The sequence below is a fragment of the Lolium perenne genome, chromosome 3 (assembly GCF_019359855.2).
Source record: "Lolium perenne isolate Kyuss_39 chromosome 3, Kyuss_2.0, whole genome shotgun sequence".
NCBI classification, from domain to species: Eukaryota; Viridiplantae; Streptophyta; class Magnoliopsida; order Poales; family Poaceae; genus Lolium; species Lolium perenne.
The window spans coordinates 221,921,039-221,934,180 of record NC_067246.2 but is presented as its reverse complement, the minus strand read 5'-3'; the positions used below and the strand labels follow the sequence as shown (position 1 = coordinate 221,934,180).

At 42.2% G+C, this 13,142-nt stretch overlaps 1 protein-coding gene across 1 annotated transcript; it reads right to left on the bottom strand.

Moving 5' to 3' along the window:
* Positions 1-4,644: 4,644 nt before the first annotated feature.
* LOC127343451 (putative clathrin assembly protein At2g01600) lies at positions 4,645-11,663 on the bottom strand. Its single transcript, XM_051369587.2, has 15 exons — positions 11,319-11,663; positions 11,087-11,156; positions 10,814-10,911; positions 9,666-9,804; positions 9,427-9,554; positions 9,150-9,242; positions 8,991-9,041; positions 8,292-8,357; positions 8,141-8,206; positions 7,949-8,029; positions 7,786-7,863; positions 6,964-7,146; positions 6,817-6,892; positions 6,606-6,733; positions 4,645-5,470 (listed from the first exon to the last, which is right to left on the bottom strand). The coding sequence occupies exons 1-15, from the start codon at positions 11,406-11,408 to the stop codon at positions 5,108-5,110; spliced, it is 1,710 nt and encodes a 569-aa protein (XP_051225547.1). The 5' UTR covers positions 11,409-11,663; the 3' UTR covers positions 4,645-5,107.
* Positions 11,664-13,142: the final 1,479 nt, after the last annotated feature.

Here is a 13,142-nt window from a genome sequence, read left to right as displayed (position 1 = left end):
TACCCTCAAGTAGCTGGTCAACAGACAGTCAACAAATGGGATTAACTAGTTAAATGAGTCATTTAATGTGCAAAAATTCCGAAAAATAGTGGCACATACTCATGGAGTCTTCACCACAAATTGCCAGTTCTCAAAACATAGATAAGTCATAGATAAATCAAGTTTTACCACAAATTGCCACTTCTCAAAGGCCTTCTCAAATCACCTAGTAGCTATGAAGGTGCATGGTTTTCCACAATAAGCCCTTCCCAAAACAGCTTTCCCCAAAACATACTTTGTCTAAATGAGGCCATAATTCTCACACTCATGTATATTTGTATTGCAAATAGTTTGAGATAGGCCAAGATGGGTTTTATTCTACAAAACACGCATTTTCCATTTTTTAAATCTCATATTTGAATCCCTTAGTCTGTTTATTACATAGGTGCCCTTGGTTTCTTGATACTACTCAGTTTTGCCCTCTCCCTCCACAAATTCTCTCACACGTGCAACATTGCCCTGATTGGTCTAGCCCATGTCACGCGGATCGTGCCCGCCGACCGTTGATCGTATGATCTAACGGGCAGGATAACCCCTCTCTCTCTCTGTCGGCGGTTACCTTCCACTCTCTAAGTATGCTAAAGGGCGGTTTTCTGTATTTATTTTCACGCGCTAAAAATTATAAACTCTTTTAGGCATTACTTTTCACGCAAAAAATGATAAACCATCACCGATTTGTTGTAGCCATAAATTTTCACGCAAAAAATGATAAACCGTCACCGATTTGTTGTAGCCATTAATTTTCACGAAAATCCCAAATGATAAACCATCACCGATTTGTTGTAGCCATTAATTTTCACGCAAAAAATGATAAACCATCACCGATTTGTTGTATCCATTACTTTTCACGCAAAAAATGATAGACCATCACCGATTTCTTGTAGCCATTACTATTCACGGTAAAAATGATAAACGAACCTAACTTGTTACAAAAGCTGGTTTCAGTATGATTTTTGAGGTCATTTAGAGAAGGTAGAAAAAAATCCCTTTTGAGAAGGTCGAAAAAACCTAACTTGTTACAAAAGCTGGTTTCAGTGAGACCTAACCAAATTTGGCATACATTATGCCATATCTATAACAACAAGGAATATCTAAAAGGCAAAGTTTCACAAAATTTGAAATTTATGGCGAAAATGATGCCATACATGATGCTGTTTTTCGAGGTTTTGACCTGAAAATCAATTGGATATTATAAAGGGAAATAAAAAGTTCGAAAAATATAAAAACGAAACAATCTATCTATCTATGTATAGAAGATCAGCTGTATGAAATTTGAGGTCATTTAGAGGAGGTAGAATAAATCACCTTGTTAGAAAAGCTGGTTTCAGTGAGACGAAACGGCATGCGTTTAAGCAAAGTGATTTTTTCGAACATCTCCAAATGATCCCAAATTTGCCATACATGATGCCATACGTGTAACAACAAGGAACCCTATCTAAAAAGTGTCAAAAAAGTTTGCCCAACCGTATAGCTCTATCAAAAAGAACCTCACCATGGCGCTAGTATAATTTTGGGCTTAGTTACAAACTTTCGTTACCTAACCTTCAACACGAAACTTGTTTCAAATCACTTTTGGCGTACAAGAAACAAATCCCTCCTTGATTCGAGCACCACAGCCTCCAAACTTTGCCGATGCCGATATCGGCATGGTCAGAACTCAGAACGGCTATGCTCGACGCCACTGCTAGGTCACCGTCGGGATGCACCCTCAATCCCGTCCCCTCATTCGATCACTGACACACCAGAGATACCACCGAGGCCAATGCCGAACGTACATGCTGATGCCAATGCCGAACATGCATCCACGCCGATGTGGGCACGGCCACGCCGCCCCGCTATGTTGGACGCCACAGACCACCGCGAGGTCTTTCCCTTCGCCACCACACTCTTCTAGCACCCATCTATACACGCCAGAAAGGAGAGACACTAGTTTTCTCTACATTGCTCGCGTTCGTGTCGGACACGGTCAGTCAAAGTTTTGAGGTAGTCGTCGATGTCGTTGACCATTTCTTCTCTTCTTTGCATGGTTAAACGCGTCTAGTTCATATCTATCTAATGCGTCTGGTCTCGCCTCATGCAGTTCTTTGTGGACGTCGATCTCATCTCGGCACTCCGCAGGCCACCTCCTCCGTGCCATCGCTGTAGAGCTCCGTTTAAAAATCTATTCCTACCCGTGTATTGCCCCTTGTATCAGCGCCATGGCCCACTTGTCATTCGATATACCGAAGCCCCACTCGTGCGTGTTTTGGTCAGGGATACAGCGATGCTTACGGTCAAACAAAGATGGATGGTCTGACGTGTCTTTGCGGGCTCTACGTGGCCCCACTAGTCAGAAGATAACGGTCAACCGTCGGGCAACCGGCCGTTACAGCATCTGTGATGGTTTCAGACAAGGTCTTGGGGAAAACTGAGGAAAAACTAAGGAGCTGGGGAAAACTGGGCACAACTAAGGAACCGAGGGCACGAAAATAGAAATCCCTTGTTTGTTAGGTTGATCCCAAGTGGCCTGCAACACTACAACATGCACTACCAACTTTGTGGGGGCATGTATACCAACAATGCTAGAATATTAAAGAAAAAAATGCTCAATTGGTTAAGAATTATATGAAGAGAAGGCTAAGTTGGATAAGAAATACACGAGCTTATTAGTGTTGGAGCAGAACATGACAAAGTTAAAACAAAGTTGTGAGAAGCAAGCTGGGATTGAGTTCACAAACATGGAGAAATGAGAGGAACCGTTCCGAGGGTGGAACAAAAGAAATAGGAGAGAAAAAAGAGTTGGAGGAACACAAAATGAGGTTGGAATATAAGTTCGATCTTCTAAAAACCAACAAGAAAAAGATGAAGAGATCATGCAAATTTATGAACCTAGCATTTGTGGTTCAAAAAACCTAGCATTTGTCTAGTTCTATATGTAATTATTTAAATTGTTGTCTGACACTATGTTGGGGTCAATGTGGTTGCATCTTTATCTAAAATTTCTTTAATTTTAAAAATATAGGCCAAAAAACCATTTGGGCCAGCCTATATGTTCTTACCACCACGTACAAAGGGGCGACAAGTGTGGGTGTCAGTTCCCCTCACGACATGGGGCAGCGGCGCTGACCAAGTGACCAGTGCAACTCGCTCTCGGGGAGGCTTGAAAGCCAAGTTGTGAAGGCAATTGATAAGCGGTAACCTTATCAATGTCCATGATGATGGATTTAGGTTTTAAGGAAGGAGAACGCTGGCTAATCAACAGACCGATCAGCCAAACTAGTTAGCCGATGAAAAGTATGATCAAGAGCAAATCGCCGAGATTGTATTATTCGAGATCTAGGATTACAGGGTGTTGCGAGTTGTGAAATCTGTCCCCTCTCGGTGACTACTCCTAGCCCTTATATAGTCGGCTAGGTCTCAGAGTCCACCTCGGGGTCTAATTACATAACATATGTCGGTACACCGGATATGGGCCTAACTTTCCTATTTACATACGAACTAGGCTTCGACTTCATGTCAGTTTCTTCATGGACCTTCACCTATTCCTTCCTGAACTTTGCACCATGGATGGTAATACTGAGTACCTACCCGGTATGGTATACCCATGTCAGCAATGGCCTTTGTCCCCCTTGTCCTCTCTCCCATTGAATCGGCGCCGACCATCCGCTAGCTAGTGTCCCTAGCTAGCGACCAAACAGGACGACTCGCTGCCGCCTCCGCCCTTCTTGGCGGATGTAGCTCTTCGACCGCCGCAACTCATAACCGGCGGTGGGGACCACCCTGCTTTTGCCCCACACATAAGTTGTTGGGCTATTTGGTTGAATAAGTATTTTCCATCCAATTATTTTCCTAAAACAGTTAATTTTGTTTTTTTTGGCTACTTAATTGTTTGATTCATAGACTATGGATATCAACTATGAGTTCATCTTCCACATCATGATGGAAGAGGAGGCCAATGCCACAACCCATGTGGAGGAGCATTGGAGGATCCTCGCTTATCGTATAGATTTGGAAGTGGAGCTAGATACCCCTCCCCAATGCCGAGGTTAGAAATCCGGGTGGCAAGCCAACAATCGTCAAAGGACTATGGGTCATTGATGTTGTACAATGACTATTTCTTCAACGACCCAACATATAATCCGATTCCATTTCAGTGATGCTTCAGGATGAACAAGTGTTCAAGTGTATTATGCATTAAGAATAGAAGAACTATCCATTCGCTTGGCAAAGGTTGTATAAAGGTCATGTTGGAGCATGCAATGTCATATCTAAAGTTGTAACCTATTATAATATGTGGATTTGACATCCTTTTAGCATCACATGATCTCACAATGACATTAATGTGCTCCAACACTCTTGTGTTTGCAAGAATTGCTGAAGGCTATGCTTCAGAGTGCACCTACGACAATAGGTACTACCTAGCCAATGGAATCTATTCAAAATAATCGACATTTGTGAAGACAACCCCCAACTTGTAAAAAAGAGACCAAATCCGGTCCAAGTTGTTTCATGTCCACGTGAGTTCCTTAGTCACAAAAACCAAAGGAAAAAAAAAGCACACTTGGAACACAAAACTGGCACACAGGTCACCAGGGGGTGAACCGTAGCCTATGTGTTTCCTAATAATTATCCAAATATACCGTTTATTTACCTTAATGTTACATCAGCGATAAGGAATTTTTACAAGCATCGTTGCCCAGTAACTTATTCAGCGGCTTCAGTATACTGAAATGCAGCAGGTTTAGTGACAAACAAAGCTTATGCGGACAAGACAGGGCAGCACCAGATGTATTAATCCAAGGCCTATATGCCGGGTCATGAGCATACATTCCGCAATGGAAAGAGACTGGATGATTGCCACCCCGCAATGGAAAAGGTGAAAAAAAAAGAGAAATACAGATAAATTCAATACAAGCTCGAGCTAGAAAAGAATTGGCCAAGCCGCCAAAGCCTAAGAGAGGGCAGAACAAAGCTGGCACTAACATTTTTGTATACATACATGGAAATCGAGCTTCTCAATATGCAATATGTACCTCTATAGATTGCACTAGTGCAACTTGTATGTAACTGTGACTGTAAGGTGTAAAGCTTATAAAAGTTGGGCAGTTCCAAACGGGTTGGCTTGTGGATGCATTCCATTTCCATCTGCTGGGAAAGGGCTGAAACCGGCATCTAGGAACGGGTTTGGTACGCTCGCCATGCCAGTGAGCTGTGGCTGTAAGGGTGGCCCGAAGGGATTTGGTTGCATCGCCATAGCCATCTGTTGGGGCTGCTGGGCCATAGTGGCCATATGAACTGATGGTAGGGGAGCTACTTGATTCGATACTGCAAAAGGATCGGTCGCCATGAAGGGATTGTGAGGTGCTGAACCATATGGCAGCTGTTGCTGCATCTGTCTGTAGGCTCCATCATCATACAAGCTGTCCAATGTGAGCTTGTCAAGTCCACCACCCTGCAGCAGAAATAAGAGTGAATAAATTTGACAATCAGCCAGATTAAATAAACACATTATAATTTTGATAATAAAATTTTAGCCGTACGCAAGAAATCTACGGATTTTCATACATCTAGCTAGCTGTAGGCCTTTATCATCAATTTTGTTTGCAGTATTTGTGGGTTGAATTTTAAGAATATAACGTGGCATAACGTGTGAAGCAACCAACAGAAATTATGACTTTATGAGGGTGCAGAAGTATTTTGTCCGCACATCCTTTTAACACCAAAATATTGCTTTATAAGAGGTGATTGCCAGTAATGAACTCAGATGCAATGACTCGTCAGAAGCAAAAATCACAGACTGCGAGGAGAACAAATCCATCTGTCTCTGAACTTTGGGATTGGGAGTATTTCAAATTCACAAACTTTCCAGAGGTGCATTTGGATCCTTCGACTTTTGTGTCAGGTGCAAATTAAGCCGCTTGCAACATTTCAGAAGTTATTATAAAGTAACTGAGAAGTGGCTTCAGCTGGCCATAGTAGGCAAGCTATACCTGCAAAAGGTTCAGGTGTTGAAACACTCATCTGCCCACAGTGGTGAACCTGAACACTATTAGGACGAGGTAGTGAACAATTGCAGTTATAGACTGAGTTAGACCAGCTTGTACCACCAGGCAAGCCAGAGACTCCATGAGGGCCATTCCATAAACATGAAGGGCTACCTACAAGTTATAGTTTCAGCTATTCCTTCAGATAAATGCATTTTTATAATGTGAATGGATATAATAGGTATTTCAGGTACCCAAGGACAATCAACCAGGGACTGCTGATTCCAGCCAGTCAGTTGAAGTTTTGACTGAAGACAGGAGCGTAGGGTCTCGCGGCACTGCTTCCAGCAGGTCCTAGCTATTAAGGGTGTGGTGTTGTATTCTTTGGTGTGGCCCTGCTGGACTTGTACATAAATTTCCTTTCTATGAATGCATCAAGGCGCAAACCTTTTTCTTTTTCTCGAAAATCAACTTGAGTTTTGGGCAGCATAGCAGTTTTCCAGATAAAAGTTGAACATTTTTTCCGATAAAGATAAAAAGTTGAACATAGAGTCAACAAACAGGAAGGTAAAATATACTCGAAGAAAGGTTAAAGACACCAACCAAATTACTATCCACAGCCAGTGAATTTGTATTGCTACTCGAGGTAGTGACAAGAGCAAGTTCCCATCCCGTTGGATCAAATCCTGTATCTTGCGTTATAGTTGTGCTAGTTGTTGAAGCATTAACACCTGTTGCACATTTCCAGATAATCTTCAGACTTAATATCAGGTTTGTGACACACATCACTATGAACTGAATGCTCACTAATTACCATTCGGAGTAATAGCCAAGGCCAAAGCATTGCTTTCTTCTACTGCTGATACATTAGGGTTTGGATCACTTAATCCCTAGGAGCAGACATGGCATTAGACTGAAAAAGGCACTAATGTACAATTCAGTTACTATCTGTTCTGCTTACCAGTAAATCACCGGTATCTGCAACCCTGGGGTTGGGAGGAGGTGAAGCTACTTCAGCTGAAGATGGTAGTGGAGAAGGTTCTTCCATGCGTGGTACCGGTATTTCCTCCTTAATAGGAACAGGCTCAGGAAGTTCCTCTGATTCTTCCGGTTTGTATGTCAGAAGAAGCCTCTCAGGAAACTCCTGATAAAATAAGAATTACTCAAATTGAAGAATAAATTCTAACGGTGAATAGGTTGTTTAAGTGGAGAAATAAATCAACATGTGATTATGTCATAATGCTGAAACAATGACCATTACGAAACCTAAGTAAACAGGATAACTTTACTAAAACTGCTAACAGTATCGCTTGGATGGTAACTGCAGTCTTCAGTTCACAAATACATGTTCCTATTACTACAGAAATGAAAGAAAATGGACATGCTAATTGGATTATACCTTAGACGGAAAAGGGGTGTACTTAACTCCTTGCACTTACAAAATGTGAGAGACAACATGATATCAAATGTGAGGATTTTAAATTTCCTTTTTAAGTGTACTGGTAATCTCTCTGAGCAGTAGTGAACATACAGTTATGATACACATTTCGTGTAAAGAAAATTGATACACCCAATTTTCTAGTCAGTAGATGTTTTAGTACAAACTGAATTTCTCTGTTAAAAATAAGTTGAATTCAATCAATGTTGCATCAATTTCCCATGAGATAAAGATGGATAAGAAAGGATGGCACAAACACGGACATCAAAGCTGTTACTTCACAAAATAAGAATGTAAAGGTGTCATACAGAAATATCAGCAGGTTATTCTATGTCAAGTACTAACCAACGGATCCTTAACTGGAACCATACGTGGAGCCTCCTTCACGTATTCTTCCATGGTTGAAAGGAATGTTTGTGGTGGCTGAGGAAAAACAGGATCAATGTGATTGCAGTAATATATCCGATGGTACACAATCGGAACTTATATGTTAAACACAAAAACTCACCTCCCTCAAAGTGGGAAACTGAAAATTTCTTGCGAGTTCTAACTCACGGCAGTTTTCATAGAAGTCAGATAGGCTTCCAGCCTGAATCATCAAAAAGTTGCTCGGTAAGAATACCAAATAGTCACAGACAATTGCTATCATATTGATCCTCTACAATCTGAGATAGATTTTATGCTATCACTCTGGATTTACCTGCTGGCCAGCTCTCCTGTAAATTTCAAGGGCTTTAAGTGCTTCGTGTCTTGGCATGTCGAAAAACTACAATAGTTGCACATAAAAAAATATAAAAATACATATAACTTACCAAAAAGAAAATGATGCTGTCATTGTAAAATTAATTAACCTTGTCAACAAGGTTGATAATTCCGTCATTTATTGCGCAGTAAATTTTGAAGCTTTCTTTAAGAACCTGTGGGAAACAAAGGCATCCAATCAAATTACCAAATTAATAATTAGGCATGTTTTTCGACAAAATACAGGAACCGCCCTAAAGCCAGGAAAGACTAGAGCAATTCCCCCGTCATTTGATTGGGTGTGTATACAAATGCGAAATATAGATTAAATTTTGTAAAGGGAATAAAGTCAGTTCATTTTACACAATATGGGGTGCAATTGTGTGATTGAATCAACAAATCAACCAGTGAAAATTTCTATGAATGTGCTGTAGTATGGAATCACTAGCTGGTTATAGTGTTACCAGGAATAACAAATACTGGTAGTAAGTTATTAGCGAAGAAACAGAACCGGTTATGTTAGTTCCTAGAATGCAACATAATTCATAAAATTAACTGTTGTACAGAAGGAAAATCAATGCTCAATTATAACGGCACCCGCAAATATTATTCTCTGTCCAAACAAACTATGAAATGCCAATGCAACCAAAAAGGTTCACAGAAAGTCAGCTGCATTGTAAAATGAAATACTCCCTCCGATTCATATTAATTGACTTCAATATGGATGTATCTACACATTTTAGTTCTAGATACATCCATATTAGAGTCAATTAAGCACGAAAAAGTGTCACTGGAAAAACAGAGCTTACAAGAGCTAGAGCATATTGCACCAAATAATTTCTATTGGCAGCTCCTTCTGGCTGCATTAGAAAAGGAAAAGGTGCATCATGTTGTGTCCATAAGATATATGAATATTTATTTGTTCAACTCATTCAGAGTAGTTGATGCTAGGTATAAGAGAGACTCACCCGACATCCAATAAGTCGATACAGTAACTGCTGCAGTGCCGGCATATGGTCCAGCAAGTCCTGAGAATCCAACTCTCTGGTTTGACTGTGCCCCTGAAAATAAGTAGTCTCACAATAAGTTAAAGCAGCACCAGCAAGATACTCAACAGATAGTTAAAGTAGCACCAGAAAGATACTAAATAGAGAGTAGTTGACAAAAAAATCTGTGACTTTGCCACTATAGTCATAACCCTTAAAGCTTATTTGTTATATTACCAAATGAGAATGCAATTCAAACCTTTTCAGGCCCTTGACCTTGCTTGGGCAAACACTCAGCTTCAACATCATACTTCAATATCCTGAAGCATTGCAGTCTTTCCTCCAAAAATAAACCATATGCGCGAACCCATGAAGAATAGTCCCAAGCTGGATATAAGTCAAAATTAGAAAGATTAGCCAGTATGCAGAACAAAGGAACACTGTTGAGCTGACCAAGGCATGAGGTCACGTTGCCAATAGAGAACTAGAAATACTGACCGATAGGACTGGAGTCATCCTTGAAGTTAGATAACTGCAAAACTTGAACCCTTTGTGTAAAATTGAGAAGTTCTTCACGGAATGTAGGATGACCATCCCGGAGGAGTCGATGGATTACCACAAGTGTCTTCAATGCAACCTGCATGGTGCGTGAAAACACATGCCAAATTAGTTGGTCCCCATGATGAGGATGAAGACTACTGAAAAGAAGACACTGCAAATATCAGCAGAATAACAATCAAAAAACTCAAAATGAGGTCATTCCTGCTAAAGTAATTGCAAGAGAAAAAAATAGCAGGCATAGCATGATTAACTTTACATGATTCCAGTTCAACATGTTAAACTTTACCTATCAAGTTAGTCAATAAGATAAATTACAACATAAGAACTAAATATGAGACTACGTCATCACCAGGTTGAGGACCACTAGATGATAAATTATTAAACTAAACCAAGAAAATACAGAAATTACAAAGAGATGGATTTTTAATCAATTATATTTGCATGTTAGGTTTAAACTCACGACTCCAAGGTACTCCCAGAGTGCAGTCCTACGACTAACGGTTTTGTGATGGGGAATTGGTAATGCATATGCTATACGAACAGGAAACAGAAGTAAATCAAGTCGCCAGTAAGCAGATAATAAGTATTATAATTTCCAACTTGACTATAAAAACAATATTGTGAGTCGTATTGACCAAATTGTACAGTTCTTGGCCACTTCTGTTTGAGGTTTGAAATCCGAATTAACCCCATCAACCATTAGTACGAACAGGGACATACTCAAAGCCATAAGAAGCGATAAGATGGTTTTCGCAGTGCTAAACTCAAACAAGTGATGCATCGATCTGACACTAAACATGTATTTCTAGTGCATTAGATAACCAAGTCAGTACACTACAGTACCACCACACCATGTCCAACTTAGGCCGAAATGCAGCAATGCCACAGGCTGATGACTGATAGACTGATACTGATCGAATTAAAGGTGATACTGCAAAAGTTTCAGCTACCTATGCAACAGCCCAGTTATCCGGCAACAGTATGAAATCGGAGCTAGAAAATCACTCACAGCAACCCATAAAGCATCAATCGTACCGAATGAATGGAAAATTTCATCCGTGAAATAGGAAGTGCGCAGAGCTTACGATCCAATTCCGGGTCTTAGTGAGGCGGCGGGCAAGCGCGTGGACGCAGTAGGCGACGTCCGCTCGGGGACCGGCAATGGAGGAAGCCGCCGCGATCTCTGCAACACCACCACCAACCGATCAAACAGCATACCCAACCGAAATGGAGGGAAGCAGTGCATCCCCCATCGCACTCCACCATACGACTCCTCAATCCAGCACACGGGACGGGATTAACAAGCAAAAAAAAAAAATTTATAAGAACTCTCAGGGTGCGAGAATCAATAAACGTACTGCGCAGGTGGCGATCCTTGGGCGGGCCCTCCACGTGGTTGGTGGCCTTCACGATCGCCACATCCAGATCCTAAAAAACAAGCACACCGCAAGCCGAAATTAATCCCAGCGGAGCACGAACCACAGATCCAAAGCGCGTGCCCACAGCTGAACTCCTCGTCGCCCCGGCCAGCCGGGAAATCGGGGGAATCGAACCAGCTGAGCACCGAAAAAATGGCGTGCGAGGGGGAACCTTGAAGTCGGAGTTGAGGTTGGCGAGGCTGACGGTGGTGGAGTCCTTGAGCGCGCCGTACGCCCTGCGCCAGCTCGGCAGCGCCGACATTTGCCGCTACTCCTCCTCCTCCCTTGGCCCTTGCTCGTCGCCGGCTGCCGCCTCGCCGCGATTATTCTTCGCTTCCGGTTGCCTCCAGCGGCCTGATTCGATTTTGGACTGGGTGTTCGTCCTCCTCTTGGTGTTGGTGCGTCCGATTTCGCGACGCACGGAACCGACGAAATAAAGACTGGTGGCTTCCTTCCTTCCTTTTCTTTGCAGAGCTGCCGCCTGCCAGTGAAGCGGATGGCGCGTTTTCCACTTTTCGGTTTTCTCACCTCACCTCACTGTGACGAGCGGTTTCGAGGCAGATTTTATCTTCCTGCCGCGTGTCCAAATTAATTGGCGCAGACTAATTTGGGGTAGAGGGGTACTTCCTACATCCCACCTCGCTTAACATGTCAAAAAATTGTCTAAATTCGAATCGTAGTGGGAGTTTCTTGGGACCTGGGTCACAATCCTAAATCCCGATTTTACTATCATAATGTATTAAAGTAGAAAAAATGTTTTGTTTGCAGCAAAATTTATTCCCACCTACAATCTCACTTTTGTTTCCATAAAAAACCAAGAATAGCAAAACTAATCCGACGGTAGCAAAAAACGGTTAACCATAAGATATAGAAACTTCGCCGGAGATCTCGTCGGAGACCACGTAGCAAAAACATTATGCTATTGTAGCAAAGAAAAAGTCTACTATTATAGCAAAACTGACCTCATCGAAGATCTCGTTGGAGCCACCTCAGCGGAGATCTTTTTGAGAGATGTTCAAAAAATCGGCCAGAGATACCGATTTATCGGCTGATTTATCGTGAGTCGGGTGCTACCGATAAGATTTCGGCATATCGGTTGATTTATCAATGGCACCAATATTGCTGCCAGTTTTCAGTTTGATGGCCAATATTTGATGAGGACTGGTTTCCCGATCTTTCACGATGCACCTTGATGATCCATAGGACCGATAGATCTTGAACTCCCTTGACAGATTCAAGGATACTCAAGCACATATGATTACTCTTGACAACTCAAGAACTCACACATCTTTATTGGATAACTAGACGAACGTCCGAGACGCCGTCATGGAGCCAACCCCGCAGGGATGGTGATAACTGGAACCCAAGGTTCTACATGATCTGAATCAAAACTAGACTACCCAAACCCTAGCCGCCCCACCTCCTTATATGAGGGGGAGGGTGGCCGGCCGGCCAACCCCTATTGGGTTGGGGCGCCCACTCATGGGCCTAACCCTAATTTGACTTGGACAGGCCCAAGTCAAATAGACTCTATTAAAACCCTAATTTGGCCCACAGCATGACCTGGCTACATTATTTCCTAATAACAATGCTACGATACAATAATAATGGTACAACCTTAGACTTAATCCTCGTATCTATGGGTGTCCTAGTGTACCATGCCTGGATATCCATATCATTCTCCCCTTCTTCAAGAAGCGTTGTCCCCAACGCGTGAGGGTCTGCTAGAAAAAGGGTAAGTCAGATAAGAACATCGCCGATCTTCATCCTCAAGCCTCGCCAGTCTTCCACACCTCATCCTCCCTCTCGACTAGCTTGTCTTGAACTTGGCGCCCCTTTGGTCTTCGACGCCATCAACCTGATTGAAGACATAAGCATCCTCCCAAATGCAACTGAAACGCGCCATACAAATCACCCAAAACAAACAGAACAAGCTCCTGTCCGCCATGGATCCAAATAAGCTGAACACACTCGAGTACGCACTCTTTGGATCACC

Excerpts from the sequence above, each read along its gene's own strand:
- LOC127343451 (XM_051369587.2), bottom strand. The coding sequence starts at position 11,408 with ATGTCGGCGCTGCCGAGCTGGCGCAGGGCGTACGGCGCGCTCAAGGAC. Across the intron at positions 11,157-11,318 it reads ACCTCAACTCCGACTTCAAG|GATCTGGATGTGGCGATCGT; the intron begins GTTCCCCCTCGC and ends CTTGTTTTTTAG. Across the intron at positions 6,893-6,963 it reads CAGATACCGGTGATTTACTG|GGATTAAGTGATCCAAACCC; the intron begins GTAAGCAGAACA and ends GTCTGCTCCTAG.